At 49.9% G+C, this 25,204-nt stretch overlaps 1 protein-coding gene across 1 annotated transcript; it reads left to right on the top strand.

The window, feature by feature from the left end:
- The first annotated feature begins 419 nt into the window (after positions 1-419).
- On the top strand, positions 420-23,909 carry LOC135817217 (laminin subunit alpha-1-like). Its single transcript, XM_065330345.1, has 21 exons — positions 420-1,541; positions 2,481-2,759; positions 3,107-3,230; positions 3,866-4,170; positions 4,961-5,093; positions 6,620-6,842; positions 8,191-8,467; positions 9,059-9,193; positions 9,772-10,072; positions 10,495-10,604; positions 11,190-11,289; positions 11,734-11,877; positions 12,357-12,622; positions 14,018-14,194; positions 14,651-14,919; positions 15,491-15,677; positions 16,459-16,739; positions 17,509-17,650; positions 18,523-18,702; positions 18,927-19,089; positions 23,268-23,909. Exons 1-21 carry the CDS (start codon positions 951-953, stop codon positions 23,405-23,407), a joined length of 4,527 nt encoding a protein of 1,508 aa, XP_065186417.1. The 5' UTR covers positions 420-950; the 3' UTR covers positions 23,408-23,909.
- The last annotated feature ends 1,295 nt before the right edge of the window (positions 23,910-25,204 follow it).

The following is a 25,204-nucleotide window of genomic DNA, read 5'->3' as shown; positions in this document are numbered from 1 at the left end:
AATGTCAGTACTGCATCAGTGCATGTCTCAGTGATGACAAGTATGACTGACTGTACTGACTCTGTGCATGCAGCCTAGCCAGCTCCAGCACTACTCCATGGATCCATTATAATTTATACACTAGTATAGCGATTAGCGCTGGTCGCGCCGGCCCGGCCGGGAGCACCCGTTACATCCTCCGACCTCGACTTAGTCTGGACGCCATTTTCGCCATGGCGAGGATCCTGCCCTTGCTTGGGCTTGGTCCTTACCAACAGCCGTTTCTAGGCATCAAGCGACGAGGCGTAACCGTTGACAGGTACTAGGTATCAAGAAACTGTGGAATGCAGCCAACACAACATGCTCCTATCCTACTTCCTAGTCTAGACCTAGAATTCTGGACGGGCATACCGGATGATCACGCTGATACTGTACTAGAAACGAATTTGGAACTAAAAAAATCCGAACATTGCGAAGGAGATTTGGTTGTTTGAACTTACTTTACAAGTACTGTTTCATTTTAGTCGGTAAGGCCTAACTAAGCACAAGGACAGGTGGACGGACAGGGGTCCTAATATTTCCGTGTGCCTTCCCAGCGTTGTTTGGAGCTTCGACAGTCCGTTGAGAGTGGTAGAGTCTACACCCTCTTTCAAACACGCAGGTGGAACTACCGCAAAGGACGACAATTAGTCAATTATGATTGCTGAGCAAATGATCTAAAGTGCTGAGAGTGTGAATGATCCTTTCAATTTGGTCGGTTTTCCAATGCCGGATTGGTGAGGAGGTAGCGGGAGCCCCAGGACAACTAGCTCCATAGGACCCCAGCGACCGCCGAGGAAGACGAGATAACGAAGGCGCGGCACAGTCGTCGCCTGCTGGACCTAGCGACACCGACCGACAACGACACTTCCATTCACCCTCTAACGCCTCAGTGCGCATTGCGGCTTTGAAGAAGCGAGGAGCCTGGGATAATGCTCCTGTTCGCTACTCTCCTCGTCCTTGGAGCGGCCAGATGGAGCGAGGCGGCCTGCACCGAAACGCAAGCGAACTGCATCGCGTCGGCCAGCAACCTGGCGAGAGGTGCGAGCGGAGCCAGCGCTAGTGCTACGTGTGGTGTGGGTCAGCATGGCGGGGAGGTGTACGGGTTTGGCGGTTGGACCACGTCTAGTTCTATTTCCTACAGAGACCTGGTGTGCAATGGTACAGTAGCTACGCATGGTCAGCAGGCACATCCAGCCGTGCAGTTACACGATGGTTCAACCAGCACTTGGTGGCAGTCACCCTACGCCATCACCACTGTGTCCATCCAGCTCGACTGGGCCAACAAGGTCCTGTTCCAGCGGACGACGCTGACGTTTCGCAACATCCCGCCGGGCGCCATGCGACTTGAGTACTCGACGGACGGCGGTGCGACGTGGACACCATACCAATACTGGGCACTGTCGTGTACTAACAGCTTTGGCCTGGCGAGGACGAGCACGACCAGTGCACCGGCCGATTCGAGCGCAATCTGCACCGATGAGGGTCTTCTTATCCTTACATCCCAGGAGGATAGTCTACAGGTTAGTTCGTGTGTCCATGTCGACAGGTGCACCCCATGCAGCACGGCAATGTTGGTCTTTCAAAAAGTGTGCATCCATATTCGGGAGTCCGTATATTTTGGCAATACTGGCCTAGTCGCTTACTAGTAGTAGTAGTTTGCGAGCCCTCAAATTTCACCCAATTTGAAAAGATCCACCCAAGAGCACCGAAATGAAGTGGCGGTTATTTCAGACAGGCGGTCATAAAAGACTGGCTCTAATTTCCGAAAAATACGGTATTCGTTGGCCATGCCAGTTTGCCACATGAGTACAGTGTACAATTGGAACAACTGCTAGGCTACATCCGGCGGAACTTTGCTGACATGAGTGTTTGTACTGTATGTACGAGAACATCCGTGCATGATGGCAGTAAAACGTTAGTAAAATGATGAAGTGCTCCCCGGTCAAGGTAGTTGTTATATGCGGCATTGTCCAGTGAAAGCCATGCATTGGTGCCAAGACTAGTAAAGAGAGAAGTCGCACAGCAAGGGTGTCCGGTTACCCGGCTCACACGGTTATAGCTAGAGCAAAAGTGAAGGGGGGGGGGGGGGATGAAATGTTTGTTGTGGGTTGTACCGCCATTTTGCCCGCTACTTTCACCGGCACCAACACGCAAGCGACCAACTATTACATATGCACTTCCATTCCGTGCACATGTATTTATTCACCGGCCACTGGAATAACGTGCAAAAAGGTGGCGCGTTCATTGCGAAGATGGCGATCAAGTGCGAAGGAGGCCGCAGCTCCCTCAGTGCCATGTCGCTTTTATTAATTCACGGGGTACCCGGGACAAAGAGTGATACGGTTAAGACCGTTGTAACTGTAGCTTGTCCGATGCCTCTGGTAGATCTGCATGCCCTCTTGGCTCTGTCGACTGATGGCACTGTGTTGCACACCTTGCTGTTTCTTCGCGCAACACAGGTGACGTTCAACCCGACAAGCCGTCTGGGAAGCAGCCGTTTCTCCGACCGATCCCTGGTCGAGCGTTACCTGGCCATCACCAACCTGAGAGTGACATTCTCTGGCTTCAACTTTCTTCAGAACTCACTCGTTCCTCCCAGTCAGCACGCTTCATTTGACCGAAGCTCAACAAACGCACACCGCTTCTACTATGGCGTGTATGAATGGGAAGTGTCGGCAACGTGCCACTGCTTCGGCCATTCCGACACGTGTGTCATGCAGCCTGGAGACATTGCAGGGGTAAGCTTCGGATTCTGTGCGTCCTTCCTATGAATCAAATGATGTCATACATGTCTTGATGATGTCATCATAGTCAACCATGACATCATCTCATGCTTACTACTACATGTAGTCTTGAATTGGTAATGACAGTTGGAAACTTCCTAGTAATTATCAGCCTCGTTCCAGTCCACTGAGATGTAATCAGTCATGCTCAGATGATGCAGTTTAGTTGCGGCATGCAGTACGCACTCAGTGGTTCTGCCAGGGAATACGGCTCCTCAAGAGCGCCGTGGTAATAATAATTATTGTGTTTGTGCTTGGCAGTGGCATGTAGTGCTGTGTCTGTACTGTTTTGCTCGCTTCAGTTTCCCACCGGCTGTGGTAACTGTAGTCACAACACGATGGGTGTGAACTGCCAGACATGCCAGCCGCTCTACAACAATCGCACATGGGCGCCAGGGACGGATCAAACGGCGAACGAGTGCATACGTAAGCATCGCACCGCATGCTGTCCTGTGTCTTTTCCTGCATATTCATTGCCAGTATTGTGTTTGAGGGAAAGATTGCAGGGACCCTTAGCTGCTCCACCTTCTCTACTGTCGGTGTTGATGTATAGTACAGCAAATGCACTGTTCAATAATCTTCTTGGCTTTGTCAGTACCTGTTACAGTTTTAAAACGACTGCGGTCAAGTCCTGCTGGGATAAGTGAACGACTGTCAAGTCCTGCTGGGATAAGTGGAGGACTGTCAAGTCCTGCTGGGATAAGTGGAGGACTGTCAAGTCCTGCTGGGATAAGTGGACAGGCTGCGTGTACATATACACAATTTAAAATCCAGCACCCTCTCCCGTTTTGCACCGGGTTCAGTGTGAGCATGCCTGTGTCAGCTCTGTGCAGGGTGGGACAGATGTGTACTGTAGGCATGTGCATGATCCGGCATACTGAGCCATGTCTAACCAGGGGGCTGGCAGGATTTCATTTGCTGCCAGCGATGTGACATCACACAAACACGCCAGCGAGCACTGCCTGCTATGGCTGGCAGCTATTGGATCTATGCGCAGTGCGTCTAGCTCAATCTCAATTTCTCTGTTGCCTGTGCTGTTTGCTATCCCATGCGTGTTTCAGGCTGTGAATGCAATGGGCACGGGGATTTGTGCCATCCTCCTTCGTCGTTCCTGGGCCCAATCTGCCAGTGCACGCCATCGCATCACGTCACAGGACTACACTGTGAGCGATGTCAGGACGGATACTATCGTGATCCGGCTCTGCCGTACTCGCACCCGGATAGCTGCATTCCATGCCAGTGCAACACGTCCTACACGGACGGCGGCAGTGGTATTTGCGACATTGTGAGCGGGCAGTGTCCGTGCCGTCCCGGCGTTGAGGGTCGCCAATGTGACCAGTGCCAGAACGGCTACCATTCACTGACGGTGAGTTCCTTAGCCTTATCTCTCCTTCCCGGGTTTTCCCCTACGCCTTTTCCTTCCCGGGTTTTCCCCTACGCCTTATTCCTTCCCGGGTTTTCCCCTACGCCTTATTCCTTCCCGGGGTTTTCCCCTACGCCTTATTCCTTCCCGGGTTTCCCCCTGCACCTTATTCCTTCCCGGGGTTTCCCCTACGCCTTATTCCTTCCCGGGGTTTCCCCTACGGCTTATTCCTTCCGGGTTTTTAAAGCATAGCCGCCCACCTCTTCAGACATTTGTTAACCCATTCCACCAAACAAGATATTTTGCCATTTATAATATGGCTACTGGTAAGTGTGGACAGGCTTCCATTGCGCAATGGAACTCCCGGTGCATGTGCCCTAGCGCTGTGCACGTGCCGTTGTTCCTACATCGATTTCTAGACTGTATATGTGTGGTATTTGTACTGTGAAAAATCTGCGCATCACGCAAAAAAACAGTTATTGCACAGAAACGGTCTTTTAATGTTTACAGACAGGTGGTTCATCTGCAGAGTTCTGAATGCTTGTTAATCTAAAAGACATAGTGTAGGATGTGAGTTGACTGGTCTCTCAACACAGGTGGTCTTTAAACACAGGTGGCCTCCCATTGCAGGTACATGGTCTCCTAAACCTGCTGGCCTCTCACACACAGGTAGTCTCTCAAGTCTCAACACATGAGCATGGTCTTCTAAACATAGGTGATCTCTCATCGCAGGGGTCTCTGATGACAGGCAATGTTGCACTTTGCATTGTTTCTTCTGCTGCTGCACACCCAGGCTGGATCTGGCTGCGTGCTGTGCCAGTGTGATGCGGACGGTACTATTGCCGGACAAACCTGCTTCCCGAACAACGGCAGCTGTCCGTGCAAGAGCAATGTCGTGGGAAACAACTGTGACAAGTGCAAACCAGGTAAGGAAAGAGAAGTGACGGGTTCAGTAAATAGGAACGAAACTGATTAAGGTCGCATTCTACTGACATTTGTTGCAAACTATTGGCTTTCTATGTCCTCGAGTTGGTAAGGTTGTGGTTAGAGCATTGGCCTTTTAAACATGGGATTACGCCGGGTTTCGACTCCCAGTTCGTGTGAAGATAATTTCTGCCACGAGGAGACCCATCTGGGATTGGACACCTGAGTTTGGCTGGGAAATCCAAGGGAACGAACCAGAGGAGATGGGCACCACCCTAACTATCTTGACCTCAATCACCTTCCCCGTCGGTCAGGATAGACTATGGGAATGGGTGACTTGTGGCAAGCCTCACCATGCCTGATTTGTACACCGTCATTGTCGGTGGCAGATGCAACGCCTACTAGGCGTTGCATCTGCCACTGAGAAGAGTGTGGGTGAGGGTGCATCTCACTGGATCATGATCAGCAGAAAGTTTGAATGTAGGCGTGGGTTCATATCCCACCGCTGCTACCAGTGTTAGCTGCCGGCTAAAAATGCAGTCCCCTCGCACTCGTAGAACACAGGGTTTTGTAGTTTCAGAAGTATTGAATATGGAAGAAGTAGAAGGCTTAGACTTAGACAAGAGACTAGACAAGAGACTAGACAAGAGAGTAGACAAGAGACTAGACAAGAGACTAGACAAGAGACTAGACAAGAGACTAGACAAGAGACTAGACAAGAGACTAGACAAGAGACTAGACAAGAGACTAGACAAGAGACTAGACAAGAGACTAGACAAGAGACTAGGCAAGAGACTAGACAAGAGACTAGACAAGAGACTAGACAAGAGACTAGACAAGAGAGTAGACAAGAGACTAGACAAGAGACTAGACAAGAGACTAGACAAGAGACTAGACAAGAGACTAGACAAGAGACTAGGCAAGAGACTAGACAAGAGACTAGACAAGAGACTAGACAAGAGACTAGGCAAGAGACTAGGCAAGAGACTAGGCAAGAGACTAGGCAAGAGACTAGACAAGAGACTAGACAAGAGACTAGACAAGAGACTAGGCAAGAGACTAGACAAGAGACTAGACAAGAGACTAGACAAGAGACTAGACAAGAGACTAGACAAGAGACTAGGCAAGAGACTAGGCAAGAGACTAGGCAAGAGACTAGGCAAGAGACTAGACAAGAGACTAGACAAGAGACTAGACAAGAGACTAGACAAGAGACTAGACAAGAGTGAGAAGAAGAAGAAGAATAGAGAACCACTGTAGTATGCACTCTTCTGTACTTGATGGGATCACATTGCTATGGTGAAGGAGCGGGAAATACGGATAGTGAGTATTGTGCTGTCTTAGTGTAAATACACCTCAGCGTCACATTAGCTACATGCCACCACCACTACCGCCGCCATCACCACGGTCTATGGGCTGGTGTTGCCACACTATAAACACTGTACATCTGGATGTTTGCCGCTGGGGCCTCATCGGGGAGTACACGTACATGAAGAATACTTCACTGTGTTGCACTGTTCTTGTGCAGGTTTCTACGGTCCCAGTGTGTTAGCACCACTTGGTGGCTGCTACCAGTGCCTGTGTTCTAATAAGACAAGCGACTGCTCCGCCGCCTCCGGTTACAAGCTAGCCGTTGTGCAGAACAATTTCGAGAATACAAACCTCTCCGGATGGACTTTCCGGACGAGCAACCAACAGTTGCCAGATGTGGATGCGACTCAAACCCGTGAACTGGTCACACTTCCGGGCGGGTAAGTTGTATTCATAGACACCCTGACCTTCACTTGAGTTTTCGGGAAAAAAACTCCCCGCAAATGAGCTGATTATCGCAATCAGTATCGCTATTTTGCCTCCTCTGACCTCTAGAGCTGGAACATAATGGCGTCAGAAGTCAACAAATACTAGTAGCTGAAAATAGTAACTTCTGGACCCACTCATACCAAAGCGGAGCGCGGTATGTGGTGGGTAGGCTGCTCGTGCCGCATGCCGAGTTGGTTCCTGACCCGCAGGGCTTTGTTAATACCCCACCCACCCCCATGCAGTGGGTTCCTGACCTGCAGGGCTTTGTTAACCTCTTTAGCAGGACGCTACCTGAACGCCCCACACGTCAACACCTGTAAAAGTCGCATTTTCCCATGAAAGTACTAGCTGCTCAAGGATCGATAACTTTACCTTCCCTTGGACGAATTCCATGATCTTAAGCTTCCTGGAAAGGTCTTGAAACCAGGGACAAACTGGTGTCAAACCCAGCTCAGAGCGAAACCAAAACCCCGTGCTACAGTCTGGCAAACTTCATCCACACGCTCGACAGACTTGAGCATGGCCAGGATTAACCGAGCTCAAATATTCAGCTGCCATTTCGGTCTCCTTGCTCGTATCGAGCTCAATTTTTTTTGTGAGGACTCACGGGATCCACTACCATCATTTGAATCTTGTTTCCATGGCAGCAGGTAGCGCAAAAATGATCCATGATGGAAAATACGCGTTCTGCAGACTGCGCAAAAAAATCGAGTTGAAATTTGGCGTGTCGAGGCGCATATCTCAACAACCGGTAGTCGTATCGCTTCGGCGATTGTTTCTATCGCCAGCTGAGAGTTTTCTCTTGCACTGGCAGATACATGTTTCGATTGTGAGAATCGACCAAGTATTGAGTGAGTTACGATAGTTTGAACAAGTCACTATGGACTCAACACAGACCCCACGACTATGAGATGCAGGTTGACTGTACAGCGCGCGTCGTACTAGTAGGGCATGCAACTCATGTGCGTCGTACTAGTACGACGCACATGAGTACTAGTACGACGCTCTCGCTAAATGGGTTAATACCCCACCCACCCCCATGCGGTGGGTTCTTGACCCACAGGGCTTTGTTAATACCCCACCCACCCCCATGCCGATTGGGTTCCTGACCGGCAGGCGGCTTTGTTAATAGAAGTTAATACCCCACCACCCCTCCCCACACCCACCCAAATCTCGGATTCTGGATGCTATGGGTTCTGACTTGCAACACACGTGTCACAGACATAACTGAATACCTAATGCAAAGCAATGCTTCCTGGAGCTGAGTATGTTTTTTCCCAATGGTTTCTCACCCGACAGGAATGTCACATTCGTGCAAGGAATGTTGCAGCCAGTTCAGCACTTTGACCGTGAAGGAGTGCTGGTTGCACCCCAGAGCATCGTGTCCAACCTGCCAAACTCCATCGGTCATCACTTCTCGTTTGGCCTGCGAACAACGCCGGGGACTATGACCAGCAGCCTTATTACCACGCGGCCAGGTGGCGATGTGGTGATCCGGAGCAGCTCTCCCAGAGTGTCTTCCATCGTTGCCGTACTTGATAACGCGCCTGTATACGACGTCCCTGCACAGCATACGGTATGTTACATCGTGTCTTCCCTGTCTTGCAGAGATTAAAGTATATTGATGGATGGACTTGAAATTATGTATCCCTATATTGTTTAGTTTTTCACCTGCCTGCACATTGTTGCAACACCATGCATCCAAAGTGTGTCATTGACAAGCTGCAGGAAGCATGCACTCATGCCTACTCTCGTGAGTATGTCAGTATCCTGTGTGCCATCCAAACACCCGGGTGTGTGTGTGTGGGGGGGGGGGGGAGGGGGGAGTGCGTATCCTTCCGTACAGTGCAATGTACACGTCTACTTCCTTTGTCCATTGTGTGTGTATGTGTGTGTGCAACTGTGTATGTATGCGTTTGCGCATATTTGTGCATGTGGAATGGTGCCAACGGGCGCCTGTGTGTCTGGGTCACTCTTGGGTTGTAGTCCTATTCACACTTCGGTTCAAACTCACACCTAGATTCATGTATGAGGTAGGGCATATCTGTATCATAACAGCTCACTTTATAGTGCAGCAGACATGCCCAGTTGACTAATCCCTGAATGATATGGTTTTCCACATAATGTCACTGACCTAAGCCTTCCCTGCTTCTTGTGCATGCCACAGCTGCTGCTCTACCCAGGTCAATGGCGTGTCGGTGATATCACGGGACCACTGGCCACAATGGTTGATATTGTGTCGGTGCTGAACCACGCAACGGAGCTGACTATACGAACAGTGTACTACAGCAACGTCGCAACGGTGAGCACGGAGGAGAATGCACAATGCACTGTACATTGAATAACTTAACAGTTAGAACAAGGCCAGTCTTGGCATCTAGGAGATGACCGATCACTGTCGTTCCCGCCAAGGACCTTATCACAGTTTATAGGCCGGACAATCGTACTTTTTTTACTCTCTAATGATGGGTTCAGGGCCTTGGAGTGCGCATCCAAGACGTGCTGGAGCTGATTGCCAGTTAGGTGTAGAACGTCAGTACCGTCGGTCAGTGTCGTGCAATGTTATAGCATGAGCTGATTGTTTAGTAACTGGTGGTGTTAGTGGATATTATAGCGTAACTGGTAGCTCTTTGGTCCTCATTCTTCTTATAAATGATGATAATTGTTTTGTTTTGTTTTACTTCGCGAATCACACTGTTAACCAGGGAGTAGTAAAATAATGATATTTTACTACCCACTGCTGTTGATACCGGCTACAGTGTGATTTGCTTGACTGGTACTTGTATGAGTATGTAGTGTATTCTCTGACCTTGTCGCATTTGAATTTGAAAAAGATGAAGCTCTGACAAGTTTATGTTGCTCACATTGTCCTGACTGCAGCTGGGAACACACACACTCCTATACAATGTGTCCCTGGAAGCGGCTGCACTGTCTAGCGATGCTGCGCTGCCGGACGCACACAACATAGAGCATTGTATGTGTCCGGTGGGCTATGCATCGCTCGACTGCAGCCAGTGCTCCAGCCCGGCGTACACGCGTAACTATCAGCTGCGCAACATCTCTACGGCGGTGTCGGTCGTCGACCAGTTTGACGTGTGCACGGCGTGTGCGTGCCACGCGCACAGCCAGTCCTGCGCCATGCTGACCGGCGTGTGTGTGGGCTGTGGAGGTAACACCCAAGGTGCGTGGAGAGACACTTCAATTCTCGCTTGCATACGTGTAGATGAACTTTGAAATGGCTTTATATTTTAACACTGCCGTAACCAGATGTACGCACACTTTCCCGCACATTCTCGGTTATGTTCACTGATCCTCGCAAAGGTAGCAGCCCGGGACCTGCCTGTGCGCTGGCCTGTGGAACAGCCCGAGACCTGGCCAGGGCTAGCATGTGATCAACCTGTGGTCCAGACACAAACATTCATCCTGTACATGTATATAGAGATACTCTCATTGCAGGTTGCATTTTAACTTGATTTGGATGGCGGTGGTACCAATGTGTCCTGAATATGAGGCGCTAGTATGTTGCTGAGAGGTGTCCTCTAAGCCTGTACAAATAAGGAAGGTTGATTCAATTGCATTATCATTCCTGATGGCAATGCACAGGTGATCATTGTGAAATGTGCAAAGACTCGTTTCACGGCGATGCCAGGACGAGTAACTGCCAGGATTGCAATTGCAACTTGACGGGATCCGCGAGCAGCGTATGTAACAAGGTGAGTGCTAAAACAGCCATGACGGTGCATTTCAGCTTGACTTGTGTTTGGGTCTTTGTCCTGTGAACCCCCCCCCCCCCATACACCAGTGAGGTTTGGGTGTGTATGAATGGCAGTACAAATGGCAATATGCATGGCAATATTCATCACCATGGCAATTGCATCACCATGGCAATATGCATCACCATGGCTGTATGCATTGCCATATACCCTACATCCTGTGTCCACCATGCTCCTGTGTGAGCCCAGTGATATCGCATGACACGAGCGTGTGTTTGCTCATACCGGCAGTGTGGACAGTGTGCATTGTTTCTTACAGTGGTTGGCACAGCGTCAGCCATTCATTGTGATCGGCAATGGGTCCCTTGTGACGGTGTGACTGCTTACAGGGATATGACTTCACACAGAGTGGACTTGTTAAAAGTTGTCATCAAGTCGGCATGTATTTGGACACATTCTGCAGCTTTTTTTATCGTATTGGAATGCCTGAGTTTGCCTCTGAGTCATTTCTCGTGTGCCAGCTCTTGTGGAGTAACAGCTGACCGTATTGACTGGTGTGCACTTGTTTTCACTTGATTTTCCCAGGACACCGGCATGTGCTCGTGCAAGTCCAATGTGTTTGGCCAGATATGCGACCAGTGCCGGAACGGAACGTACGACTTCCACTCGGGAAGCGGCTGTACTTGTAAGTACTGATGCTGGATAGTTGACTGAGCTGGTAACATAATCATGTCATGGGTGCAGGAGTAGCCTAAAAACTTGCAAGGAAGGGGATAGAGTAGTGTATTTCCGCCTCCTCCTGTCCAGTGGAGGATAATGCTACAAAGTACGTTGAGGGCTGTCCCAATGCAACCACCCCATCATGCAGAAAGCCAGTCCTTGTTATAGACGGGTGCCAACAAGCCACTGGTGCACGTCGTGTGGCCAAAAAACAGCAATTGTCTTTGCCGTACGAAATGCTAAGTGGGGATTGCTTTGTTAGTTTTATATTATAAGTGTATGGTCTCTCAGTTTCCAAAGTGACCTAAGTTGACATCTCAGATTGAGGTGAAGTACTTTTAAAGAACTCATCAGTTAGAAGTATGTTTGGACACTTGCGGCCATTTGTAATTATTGTCTTCATTTTCAGCATGTGGCTGCAATGTGATCGGCTCGGAGCAGTGCGCTGGAGGAGATTGTAATTGCCAGCAGACGGCTGTGGATATGGGCGCTTGCTTCTGCAAGGAGAGGGTGACCGGTTCCAAGTGCACGTCATGCCTGTTTGGCACACAAGGTACTTTCAGCGCAGCAATGCAATAGCATTTTTTTTGTATTCCACATTCGCCATGGCATGGTTCCAATACACGTGTGATATGGTTGATTACTACAAGCCATGGTGGGGTGGAATGCTGTGTGTACATGCATGCTTGCGTTCGTGGGTACTAGGACTATTGCGCACAATTGAATTCAAACACTGAACTATTTCAGCAAACATTGGTTAAGTATCCTAACAGGATATTGGTGTACTGCCTGAAAGAGAAAAACTGAAAATGCCAGACCCATCAGGCCTCGAATCCGGGACCTTGCTGGTCATGATATGTCGGGCATTTTTTTCTCTTTTCAGGCACTTCACTTCCCTGACTGATACTTTGAGATTTGAAGGTCTCCCAGTCGTTGAAAAGTAACTGTACATTGGTGTTTCAAATCTATATTCTCATGATGGCTTGTGGCCAATAAGAGATCGTGTTTTAATATTCCTTTCTTTTCGATCAGGAACGGTACCGAACTGTCAGGTGTGTCATCCCTGCTTTGACGCATGGCTGGTGATAGTCGAGGCCATCCGTACTCAGCTCAGTGAGGTCCACAACCAGACGATCACCACCACGCAGATGGCGTTCGGCAGCATGGCTGCTGCGGACGTGTCGTCGATGCTTTCGCAGGTGCAAGCGCAGCTGGATCAGATCCATAATCTGCTCCGTAACCGCCGTGAAGTGCAGCTTGAGAGTATTCTTGCTGAGGTGGATGCTTACACTGTGCAGGTCAGTAACACTGTGACACCTGTCCTTAGCAACCGTGGGCTAGCGTTGTAATACAAAGAAGACCAGTCTTTAGTGGTGCGGGTGATCTCTGACATGGTGGTCTCTATAGACAGGGTGATCTCTATCGACAGGGTGATCTCTATAAACAGGATATTCTCTATAGACAAGGTGGTCTCTATAGACATAGTGGTCTCTATAGACAGGGTGATCTCTATAGACAGAGTGATCTCTATAGACAGGATATTCTCTATAGCCATGGTGGTCTCTATAGACAGAGTGGTCTCTATAGACAGAGTAGTCTCTATAGCCATGTTGGTCTCTATAGACATCATGGTCTCTATAGCCATGGTGGTCGCTATAGATAGAGTGGTCGCTATAGATAGAGTGGTCTCTATAGCCATGGTGGTCTCTATAGACATGGTGGTCTCTATAGCCATGGTGGTGGCTATAGACAGAGTGGTTTCTATAGCCATGGTGGTCTCTATAGACAGAGTAGTCTCTATAGCCATCGTGGTCTCTATAGACATGGTGTCTCTATGGCCATGGTGGTGGCTATAGACAGAGTGGTTTCTATAGCCATGGTGGCCTCTATAGACAGAGTAGTCTCTATAGCCATCGTGGTCTCTATAGACATGGTGTCTCTATAGCCATGGTGGTCGCTATAGACACGGTGGTCTCTATAGACAGAGTGGTTTCTTTAGACTGGGTGGACAGGGTGGTCTCTACAGACAGGGTGCTCTCTAAAGACAGTGTGGTCTCTTTAGAAAGGCAGAACGATAGACAGGATAGTCTTTTCCGACATGGCAGTGTTTATAGACAGGTAGTGGTTTTTAGTAACAGAGTGGTCTTTGTGGGCAGGGTGGCATTAATAGACAGGTGGCAGTTTTCAGTGACAGGGTGATCTCTCTACCAGGTTTCAGTGTCTCAACGCACAGGTAGGTTGTTGTTACAGGGAGTTACTAAGGCTTGCTTAGGGTACTGTACATGAGCTTCAGGTACTGCTTGGTCAATGGTGCTCGTTCACACACACATGCACACACACACACACACACACACACACACACACACACACACACACACACACACACACACACACACACACACACACCATTGGACGCCCATTGCCGGAGGCGATGATAGCGATGCTACAGCAGAAGCCATAGCAGCTTGTGCTGGGATTGCACCATTCAACCGCTTGCAAGGCTGTAGAATTGACCGCCACTATTCAGCCTGGTCTACACCACACAGCTATGAAGTGGCTTTTTATGGCCAGTGAATCCACACACACACACACACACACTTTTTTTGTTCGTTTTTCAACTGCCTCAACTTACGTAACTAGTGCTTACTTCTTGAATTTTATTTTTGAATTTGCTCTTCTTGATGCCAATTTAGCTGACTTCCACTCTGAGTGCGTTCGCAAGCAGAATTTCAAGAAATGAAGCCCAGCTCAATGCCTCCATTATCAGTTTGGCCGACCAGAAGACGTTCAATGGCTCTGTCGTTGTGCCGGATGGAACACTGGCCTCCGCCAAGACTATCGAGGCATTCACCAGACACCAGGAGTTGTTGGTAAGCCGTTAAAGCAGTGTTGGTGTGACTTAACTCATCAGCAGATTCGTTACTCAACTTTCAAAAATGCAAGACTGGCAGTGTTTGTATGATGTCACCGCTACAATGTCTAGATTGATCAGTTTAAAAGGCAGCTGCAGATGACGAGAACCAAATATTCAGCATAAGGCTATTGCTTTCTTGGGTTGTGCCAGGGTTGACTCGCAGTGCTCGGCCAAAGTAGCCCTGAATCAATGCCTTGAGTTCCCATAACATTCCTGGGATTAATCCTGTGCATTCTTGACGTGCATATGCATGTATCCATGTGTGTGTGTGTGTGTGTGTGTGTGTGTGTGTGTGTGTGTGTGTGTGTGTGTGTGTGTGTGTGTGTGTGTGTGTGTGTGTGTGTGTGTGTGTGTGTGTGTGTCTGTGTACATGTGTGTGTTTGTTTGTGTATGCGTATTGGTTTGATCACAGCTACAAGAAATCAATGCAAACTTCTCTACTGAGGCTGACAGACTGGTGAACATTGTCCAGGCTATTCTGGCTTTGTCCGAACATATCAATGCCAGCCGCGACCTGGCGTCCATCGGCGAGGTAACCGCTCACTCCACATCACTCACAAATGCACGGGTGGCAGCTGATCATGCCGTGTTTGAGGCTTTAACCATGGACAATGCTGAAATGATCTCGAGGCTCGATCAAGACATAGCTATTCTGGAGGAGGATATCCGTAATGCCACCAGGTATGGCTTGAACGTGATGTAGTATTGGATGGGAGTAGTAGGGTAGGGGGGGGGGGGATAGTGAGAAAAGAGAATGTGTGTGTGTGTGTGTGTGTGTGTGTGTGTGTGTGTGTATGAAAGTGTGTGAAAGTGTGTATATATATGCATGGGAGAGAGAGAGAGAGAGAGAGAGAGAGAGAGAGAGAGAGAGAGAGAGAGAGAGAGAGAGAGAGAGAGAGAGAGACAGACAGACAGACAGAGAGAGAGAGACAGAGAAAACGGTGGCTATCACGACATAACTTCGAAGCGATGATTTCATCGATTGGGCACGGTGCATTATAATCAGTGTAAGTGATTTGGTATCTGTCATCATACAAAGAGCGTTCCTAGGCTGGAGCTGACAATGTTCAGGGTTGATTGAACACATGGGAACAATGTCTTGGACCCGGCATATTGTTAAAGCTCAAATCCACAATAACTTTGTCACCAACATGATCACTTGCGGCAGGCCTGTTCTATTTGCTATCGCTGACAGACTTTTGATGCGTGTGCACGCGCGTGCGTATGCGTGCGTTTCCGCCTTCCTTCGTAGTCTTGTCACCACTGCAAACAGTATAGCTAGTGCTGCTAACATGACTGCGCATGCAGCCAGGCAGCAAGCTACCGCACAACTGCAGCTAGCCCAGAGCTTGGCCGCAGACACTCACAAGCTGGCACTCTCCGTCAATAGCACCAGCGCTAATGCCAACAACGTGTCTGATATCATCACTGCATTCCTGGTAAGTATGTCACCCCTTCAATAGTGTGTGCTTTGGTTGATTGAATGCATTTGCTGCTTACACGTCACGTACAATTGTCATGATGGCACAACCATACTGGAATGAAGGCAAAACGATGCTGCATTTTTGACCCGGGGAGAGTTTTGAAGTACCGTTCAGCGCTCTGGGTGAAATGCAACTCTAGGCATAGCTGAGTCATATGAAAGAAGCGAGACTCGATGCTACTGCTCACGCTCTTGCCAAGAGACGATGATTCTGAAAATTGTTGCTTGCTGTGCTTGGCATTATGCAAGCATGTATCCTTCAGCTCTGGAGCTCCTATTTGCGTCTACCTCTTGGCTGAAGGTGTTCTGAGAGTGACATCATCATAATATGATACGCTCAGTATTGAGTTGCAACCAATGCTTGTGGTGGCTCTTAACAAACAAATGCCCCTGCACCTCCCTTCGGGCTTCTGTAAGAAAACCAATGGCCTATGGGAGACACTGAAGTAAACAGAAGAGTAGGTTGTTGCTGTTTATTGGTTTTGGAATACCTCATATAATCTGTAATCGCACAGCCCCAGTACTTAATAATGATGTAATCGCACAACCCCAGTACTTAATAATGATGTAATCAAATGACCCCTATACTTCAGTTTCAGCAGTGTTGTATTGTATTGCCAAAAGCTCTAGTATAAATGGGAGAGAACAATTACACTACAGAGGTTACGCCTGCAGCTAAAGTTTGGCAACATTTCCCAGCAAACTGAGTGTGCACGTTGTGTTTGCTAAATGCACAGAGCACTGCAATGGCAACGGCTAGCACTGCTCAGGACACTCTCAAAAGCACTGAATCCATCAATTCGGACTTGACGGCTGCGCTGAACCATCTATCGGAGGCAGAGGTGTCCGCATCGTCTGCTCTGGTGATCTCCCTGCCGTCCGTTGAGCTGGCACTGAACTTGAGCTCTGAGATCAACAGCACCATAATACCACAGTCAGCGGTGGATCAGACGCTTGCGGACGCCCGCCTGAGCTTGCAGGAGGCCGAGTCCATTCTGCAAGTTGCGCAAGCAGCATTGTGAGTTACGTCTCTTTACTCGCACCGGCTCACGTGTGATCTGTTTTGTTCCACACCATTGTTACATGCGTCATCGTCTAGTAGAGATCATGTGAATGACATCATGGCATATACTTTGTACTGAGTGGCAAACCAGTGACTGAAATCATTACCTACATGTACGCCTTTTGCTGGGTGGCAGACTGGCAAACAAGTGCATGACATCATCGCCTTTGCCTTGCGCTGACTTCTGAGTGGCAAACCAGTGAATGACATCATCGCCTTTGCCTTGTGCTAAGTGGCAAATCAGTGAATGTCTTCATTAATTTTGCCTTGCGCTGACTGCTGAGTGGCAAACCAGTGAATGTGGTGTCATAGTTTGCCACCGCACACAAAACACCTCAAGGGATGACGTTATCGCATATCCTCTAGACTATAGCCTCTTTAGATACAAAGAAGTAAGGATAGGACTCATAGGAGGTTAAGAGCGTGATAAGCAAGGCAAGGGTATTGGGTTTTTTTGCCTTTATCAATCATGTACATAGCTACCAGTCACTATAGTAACCATACTCCTACTGACCAGGATTAGTGGCTGTGTGTATGCACAACTTGAAAAAGCCTGAGGAAGAGATTGTTCTTGTTCATGGAGCAAGGACTGGGAAGTGTCACCGTCTGGAGAGACATTCCTGGTATTGTCACTATTGCGTGCATGGGAAATTCAACAAGTTTCAGGTGGTGAATTGATGAATCAGTGCCAATACAGTTTGGGCGACTGTGTTCTCCTATGCAGCAATGCCAGTCAGCAAGCGTACGCCATGCTGAGCGGAATCGAAGCCGCTCTCCAGCAACACACGGCACAGCACAGCAGCGCCAGCCAAACCTTGAGCGATGCCCGTGTTATCATCATGCAAACCAATTCATCACTTGGAATAGTAAGTCTGAGGGCAAGGCCAGGAGTGAACCAATGATTCAACTTGATTCAGCATCAGACATCATTGGCGATAGAATACGCTATGTTGTGTTTGAAGCCTTCTTTTCATGTAGAGATGGAAAATGATACTTATTACGTTTTCTGATCTCCGAACTGGAGCAAACGTAACTGAACTAGGACAGCGGAACTGGCAATGGCAGTACATCTGACAGCAGGGCTGCACCGCATGCGAGTGCAGAATGTTCACAGTATTCTAGGACTATGCGGAGTGTCATGCCTCGCTACGTTCCGACCATGCAAGGTGCTGCAATGCAGGTAGCACATGTACGCAATATTCAGATCTGCGAAAAGTCGCAGAGCGGACATATTATACAATGTCTGTGCCGAGGCCGTCGTATTCCGGCCTCACGGTACATGGCAGTCGTGAGTCAGTCAAGTGAGAGTTCAAGTCGGCAGGAAAACCGCGAGCTCCCATGTAGGGAGCAACACACTCTTCCCCTACTATCGCCGAAGTCGCACCAACCTCTTCTTCACGGAACATAATAAAGAAATCACTCCGTTGACGGGGACTGCTTGCTGCTGAGCGAATTGAGTGTTCAAAAAACGAGTCCTCCCCTGGTTGATGATGGAAAGGCAGGCTGATGAGCTGCCCGGTGTAGTGCTGAGGTATGCCGGGACATGTTTTCAAGGCTCTCTAAGTCTTTTATGCACATAACAGCAACTCCACACATACACTGATAGTGACTGAAGTTGAATCCCGTTTTAAGTTACAGTGCCACTTTACCAGATAAAACCTGCATGCATATTTGCGTACAGGCTTACTACATGCAAGTTACATTGCTTTTGGCATGTTCTGGCATGTTCTGCTTTCAGGCTCTGGATCGTGCAATGGAGCTGTCCGGCATACTCACACAGGGACTATCCGATGTGATTGAGATTGAGGATAGCCTAGTACTGGTAGCTGAATGCCAAGACAACGTCACACAAACCGATGCAAGCTCTCTGGCGACGTCCCGGAGCAGCTGTGCAAACCTTACGGGAATGGTGAACGAGGTAGGAACGTCAAGTTTGAGTCTATCAGCTAGATTTGTCGTGAAAGGATTTTCTAACTGCATTGTTTGTACTATGGTGGTGGTGGTGGTGTAAGTTAGTGTACGCAGAGTTATGTGTGCCTTTCGGAGAATCAGTTAAAGAGAGTATTGTTAGCTTGGCACCTAGAACTTTGATGGCAGACTCAGCACACAACACACCATCTGCTGTGTCCTTGGTTCCTGCAGACTATCACATCTGCAGAAGGCACCGTGTCTGACATCACCAACAACTCCAGCCTGCAGCTAGGCGCGGCAAGGACAGCTCAGTCGGATGCGACGACTGCCACTGGCCTAGCCAGTGCTGTTTCAACAGAAGTAGCCGATATGGAGAGCATCGAAGAGCTGAAATGTAAGCATACAGCGGTCGTGTTTCCATATTCTACACTAGCTGACTAGATTGCACTAAACATCTGTGATTAAAGATTATGGGGCAGTGACTGTTTCGGGGTAAACAAGTTAGTTGTTTACGATAGGATTATATTCTCACTTGGCCATTGTAGGCAAATCATAAGAACGCCGACATCTGAAGGATCCTGCATGAAAGTAGGCAGCTGCGAGATGCGTATCTCGCGCATGCTCTTGCATGGCTACGTAATGCATTACATCATAATACAACATCCCCTTCGTCATAAAGGAGTTTAACAACCTACATAACATACCGTACGTATATGACGGCGTGTTCACAATATAGAACATAACATCCAACAATAGCTCTATGTACAAGGTAACAATCATGAATGGCACACGACGGCGTGCTAACAATACAGAGACATAGTATCCAACAATAGCTCTATGTACAATATAACAATGGCACCTCAGCTACTGTGACATAAGCGAACAGGTCCATGAGGCCTCTCTGGCCCTACACATCCAGGATTGACCTGGGTGCGACTGCGCGGCCAGACCGTGTTCGATACAGCTGGGTGGCAGGTTCAGCAGGCTGGCTGACGTCACACGGTGACGGCGGCTGAGACTGGCTAACGTCGCTCCACGGCGACGGCACGTCACTCGGCGGCTGAGGGCCTGCGAGACTGGCATCCGGCGGGAAGTGGACCCGCCTCTTTCTGAGGTGGGTACGGTTGCGCCGCACTTCTGTCCCATGGTCAGGCTGCACCATGTATGACCGTGGCCCGTTGACAGACTGGGTTACGATACCAGGTTCCCACAGGTGCGTGGTCGGGCTGCGGATGCCGACGTGCTGACCAGGAACTAGGGGGCGGAGAGACTGCGCTCGCTGGTCATGGTGTACTTTCTGCTGGTCCTGCCGTTCCTCGAGCTTCTGTCGGATGGCCTCGTCCCGAGTGTCGCGCTGGTGTTTGCGAGGCAGGTTGTCCTGTACCTGACGACCGAACAGCATCTCGGCCGGCGACGGTAAGCCCTGGCACACTGGGGTGGCGCGAATGCACAGCAGTGCTAAGTGCGGGTCGGTCCCGCTCTCCCTTGCCTTCTCGAGAGCTCTCCTAGCGATCTTGACTTGCGATTCGATAAACCCGTTACTCTGCGGGTGATGTGGCGACGACGTACTGTGGCGGAATCCATATTCGGCAGCAAACTCCGCGAACAGATGGCTGCTGTATTGCGGCCCGTTGTCCGACTTCAGCACGGCTGGGATGCCGTGCTCACCGAAAATCTCCTTGAGGTGCTGGATGATGGCCCTGCTGGTCGCTTGTCCGGCAGGCAGCTTCCGGGTGATAAAGTACTTGGAGTAGTAGTCGGCGGCAATGAGGTATTCTGACCCGCCGAGGTAGAACAGGTCCGTGCCTAAGGTGTGCCATGCCCTTGGCGGAATATCGGGCTGCATCAGTGGTTCCTTGGCTTGACTGCTCTGGTGGCGCTGGCACGTCGTGCAAGATGAGACAGTTGCTTCGATATCCTTGTTGATGTCCTTCCAGAAGACGGACGTTCTGGCTCGCAGCTTGGTCTTCTCTATGCCTTGGTGGCTGGCGTGCAGCTTGCTGAGGATTTCCCCCCTCATTGGCGGGGGAATCAGGACGCGATTGCTCTTCAGGATGAGACCGTCCTCGGTGCTCATCTCGTCGCGGAAATTCCAGTACGGGAGCAGAATTGCCGGCACCGCGCTCCTCTCTGATGGCCAGCCACTGAAGATCATCTCCTTCAGTGCTGACATCTCGGCGTCTTTAGCCGACTCCTCGCGGATCCTCGTCATCGCTGAATTGCGGGAACACGGCGTGTACACTGACGTCGAGGTCCTCAATTGGCTCTGTTTCCTCTGGCGACAGTCGGGATAGCGCGTCTGCGATCGGAATGTCCTTTCCAGGGCGGTACTTGATGGTCATGTCGTACGGCTGCAGCTTCAGCAGCATGCGCTGTAGACGCGGCGGGGCTGCGCGGAGGTGCTTGAGCTTGATTGACTCCAGCGGCTTGTGGTCGGATTCTACTGTGAATGACTGACCGAATAGGTAGGTGTGGAGTCTTTCACACCCGTATACGACAGCTAAGAGCTCACGCTCAATATTGGCGTAGCGAGACTCCGTCTCGGTAAGCTTCTTGCTGGCGAATGCAACAGGCTTGTCGTCCTGCAGCAGAGTGGCGCCGAGACCTTTCATGGAAGCGTCGACTTGCAGTGTCGTTGCCTTGCCTGGGTCAAAGTAACTGAGCGTTACTTCTGTCGAAATGGCGGCCTTGACCTTGTCGAAGGTGCGCTGGTGGCTGTCTGTCCAGGCGAACGGTGTATCTGGCTTGGTCAGCTCACGCAGGTGCGCGGTCAGTGTGCTGGCATTCGGTATGAACGGGCTCATGTACGTGACTAGCCCGAGGAACGTCTGGAGCTCGTCCTTGTTCTCGGGGTGCTCCATCTGCTTCAGCGCTGAGACCTTCTTCGGGTCGGGCTGTATTCCGTCAGCGCTGCAGATGATGCCGAAGAACTTGATCTTGTCCTCTTTGATGCGGCATTTGTCTGGGTTCAACTTGAGACCAGATTGTTCGCAGCGAACCATCATCTGGTGCATGTTGAGATCATGGTCCTCGTCTGACGTCCCGTATGTGACGCTGTCGTCTGCGATGCCGGTGACGCCTGAGCACCCTTCGAACGTCTGGTCGATCCTTGCTTGGAAGACATCTTGCGACATCTTGAGGCCGAATGGCATGCGAAGGAATCTGTAGCGCCCGAATGGTGTGTTGAAGGTGGTGAGGTAACTGGATTCGTCGTCGAGCTCCACATTCCAGTACCCACATTTGACGTCGACGATCGAGAACACTTTGGCACCTCTCAACTTCGGGGTGATCTCCTCAATGGTGGAGACCACGTGGTGCTCTCGCAGGATGGCGTGATTGAGGTCCTTGGGGTCTAGGCACAGGCGTAGCTTGCCATTGTCTTTGAGGCGGAACACGAGGCTGTTCACCCACGTTGTTGGTTCGCCTTCCTGGATCTTGGTGATGATGCCGTTCTGGATCATGTCCTCCAGCTCCGTCTTGATCTCGTCTCTCAGTGCGATGGCGTGGAGGTGGCGTGGAGGGTGTACAACCGGGACGACGTTGGGGTCCACCGTGATGTGGCACTTGCCTGGGAATTTCCCAATGCCATCGAAGCACTTCGGGTATTGCTTCATCAGGTCGTCCTTGTCTCGGATGCTCGCTGGCTTCTCCTGGACAGCGCAGTTCAGCGTGACTAACTGCAGGGCTGTCGCTGTCGGGAGGCCGATGATAGCAGTGCCAGGGCAGTCCGTGATGTAGAAGTCAGCGAGTTGACTCTTGCCATCGTAAGAGCACGGAATAGGACGGGTTCCGCATTGCTTTATCTTGGATCCGCCGTACGCTGTGAGGGTGGTACTTGACGGCTTCACGGACTTCGGCTTTGGGTATCCGTTTGGTCCGACGTGCTGGGGAAACATTTGGCAGAACACTCTCAGCGGCAATATATTGCCCTGGGCGCCCGTATCCACCTTGGCTCTCAAGGTGGCCGGTCTGTTGGTGTTGTCCAGGCTGACATTGAGGGTCGCGAACACCTCTCGCTCTAGTGGCGGTTGGTGACGCTCGACGCTGTCGATGATGACGGCGTCGAAATGCAGTGCGTCGAAGCGTCTCCGTGGGCTGGGGCTCCTCTGGGGGTAGCGCTCCCGCGGGCTGGGGCTCCTCTGGCGCCAGCGTCCGCGTTGCTGGCCCCTTCCATGTGCCTCGTCTCTCCCCTGCGAACGGCATACGTTTGCCCAGTGATTCGCCTTCCCGCATTTGTTGCAGGTGGAGCCGTGCGCTGGGCACTTGCTTGGGTGGTGGGTTCGTCCACATTTGCCGCAGTCTGCGTGTCCCACAGATTTGGAAATGGCGTGAACCGTTTCAGGTAGACGGCTGCTGCTGGTGGCGGTGGACAGCTGCTCCATGTGGCGCTGTGTTGCTTCATAAGTACGTATCTCGCGCATGCTCTTGCATGGCTACGTAATGCATTACATCATAATACAACAGTGACAACATGTTACACAGTACGTGATATCACTTCCTCCACTACAGCATATGTATGTATAACCAAGTCAATATGTGCTTCATTAATGTGTTGTTGTTGCGTGCACGCAGCACTCTTGTCACGCTACACAATCCTGTCGGACGCGGTCGATGCGGCGCAGACTGAGGCAAACAAGCAAGAAGACCAGCTCCGCTCCGTAATCTCAGATCTCACCTCCGTATCCAGTAGTTGCCCCGGTGGTTCCCTGTAGGAGATGATGTAAGCGCCAGGAACAACACCACACCAATCTGCATTCCGGCTTATTGAGAACTATCTTTCAATTCAACCCTCGTCAGATTCGGCGTCTTGCCGTCCCAGACCTCACAATTATGCTACCGTACCATTAAGGCTAAGTCCCACACATGTATATGGAGTCCATTTCAAGGAGCAGCACAGACTAGCGCCGGAGTATGTGTGGCCCACAGGGTAGCTGCCATGGTATCACAGTACTACATGTACATGTACTGTGATAGTACACGAGCCTATCGAAGGGCAGCAGAAAACTACGCAAGGAAATGCAGAATCAAGTCACGTTTGCCTACTGACTTTGGACGGCTTTTCCTGCATTTCCCACCTCGTATTCATATTGATCTATTAGCATCCTAAGTTTATGGTTAATTCCTAGATTCTGGGGTGTCTTTCGCATTCACTTGAGACCTATCATCAAAATGACTTGCAACCACAATCACAATTATTAGATTTTTTAAAATTGATCAAGTGTGTAGATGGCTGCAAGGTGAGGCTGCGTTTACAGGACAACGAGTGAAAACGATTTGCGTTTACACGACAACGATTGAAAACGATTTGCGTTTACACGACAACGAAGTAGGACCTAAACGGAACGAAATCGTTGCGTTTACTACTATCGTTTACACGACAACGTCCGAAAACGATACCTAAACGGAACGAAATGGAAACGCACTTCACTGAAGTGTTTTGAAACGGTTTCAAAACGTTTTCAAAACGTTTTCATTCTCGTGTAAACGGTGAAAACAGTGAAAACGATTCGGATTGGAAACGGAGCGCGGTCATGGAAACCATTCCGCGGGAAATACCTGACCTTTGCGACCACCAGCACGTACCAACTCCAACTAACGTGTTACTTCCCGCCCTTGCGCCAAGCCAACAAGTGCTAACTCCAGCCTGATCGCCCGTTTTCCGTTTTCGCGTGAACGGTTCAAAACGATTTGTCGTTCTCGTGTAAACGGTTTGAAAACGATTCGAGGCCAGCCCGTTTTCGTTCCGTTTCATTTCGTCTCCGTGTAAACGCAGCCTGAGTGAAGTGTGGCACGGTTGGATGTCTGAACTTGCAGGCAATACTACTTCAAAATATCATCAACATGTCACAATATTTTTTATTTGCCTACTACTTGGTAGAGTGCTTCATAATTCGTTCCGAACGGTTCGAATTGAGCTAACTTACACACGGCACAGAGCACCAAGCATCGTTCGTTGTAACTACAATGCAATAGTTTCATGCCCATAGGCAATCATCAGACAACTGATCAGTTGTCTGATGATTGCCTATGGGCATGAAGCTATCAGTTACCAGGAACGATGTGTGGTACTCTGTGCCGTGTGGTGCTCTGTGCCGTGTGGTGCTCTGTGCCGTGTGGTGCTCTGTGCCGTGTGGTGCTCTGTGCCGTGTGGTGCTCTGTGCCGTGTGGTGCTCTGTGCCGTGTGGTGCTCTGTGCCGTGTGGTGCTCTGTGCCGTGTGGTGCTCTGTGCCGTGTGGTGCTCTGTGCCGTGTGTATTTGCCTACTATGGAGCTGAACGCTTCTCAAGGCTGGAACTAATGTTACTTGTAGTACTGGTGCTGTAGTAGAACGGGTCCGGCGAAAACGGGCTTTCCAATCATACACTCTATGTTTTTACCTCTCGTCTTGATTCACCATTCCACAAACGTAACGTCGTTACTGTATTATTAGAAGACTGTATTATTACTCTTTCATTCTCATGCCAAACAGCTAACTCCTACTAAAACAAGAATGACCAAAAACTAGTGACC

This window comes from Sycon ciliatum, chromosome 5 (genome assembly GCF_964019385.1).
Source record: "Sycon ciliatum chromosome 5, ocSycCili1.1, whole genome shotgun sequence".
Lineage (NCBI taxonomy): Eukaryota > Metazoa > Porifera > Calcarea > Leucosolenida > Sycettidae > Sycon > Sycon ciliatum.
Note: the sequence above shows the minus strand (reverse complement) of the source record. Positions and strands in the feature narration are given on the sequence as shown.

What these genes read in the sequence shown, in the direction of transcription:
- LOC135817217 (XM_065330345.1), top strand. Translation starts at nt 951, where the DNA reads ATGCTCCTGTTCGCTACTCTCCTCGTCCTTGGAGCGGCCAGATGGAGC. An exon ending in ACGTCCCTGCACAGCATACG is followed by an intron (nt 8,468 to 9,058) that starts GTATGTTACATC and finishes TGCATGCCACAG; the next exon opens with CTGCTGCTCTACCCAGGTCA. An exon ending in CAAGTTGCGCAAGCAGCATT is followed by an intron (nt 16,740 to 17,508) that starts GTGAGTTACGTC and finishes TCTCCTATGCAG; the next exon opens with CAATGCCAGTCAGCAAGCGT.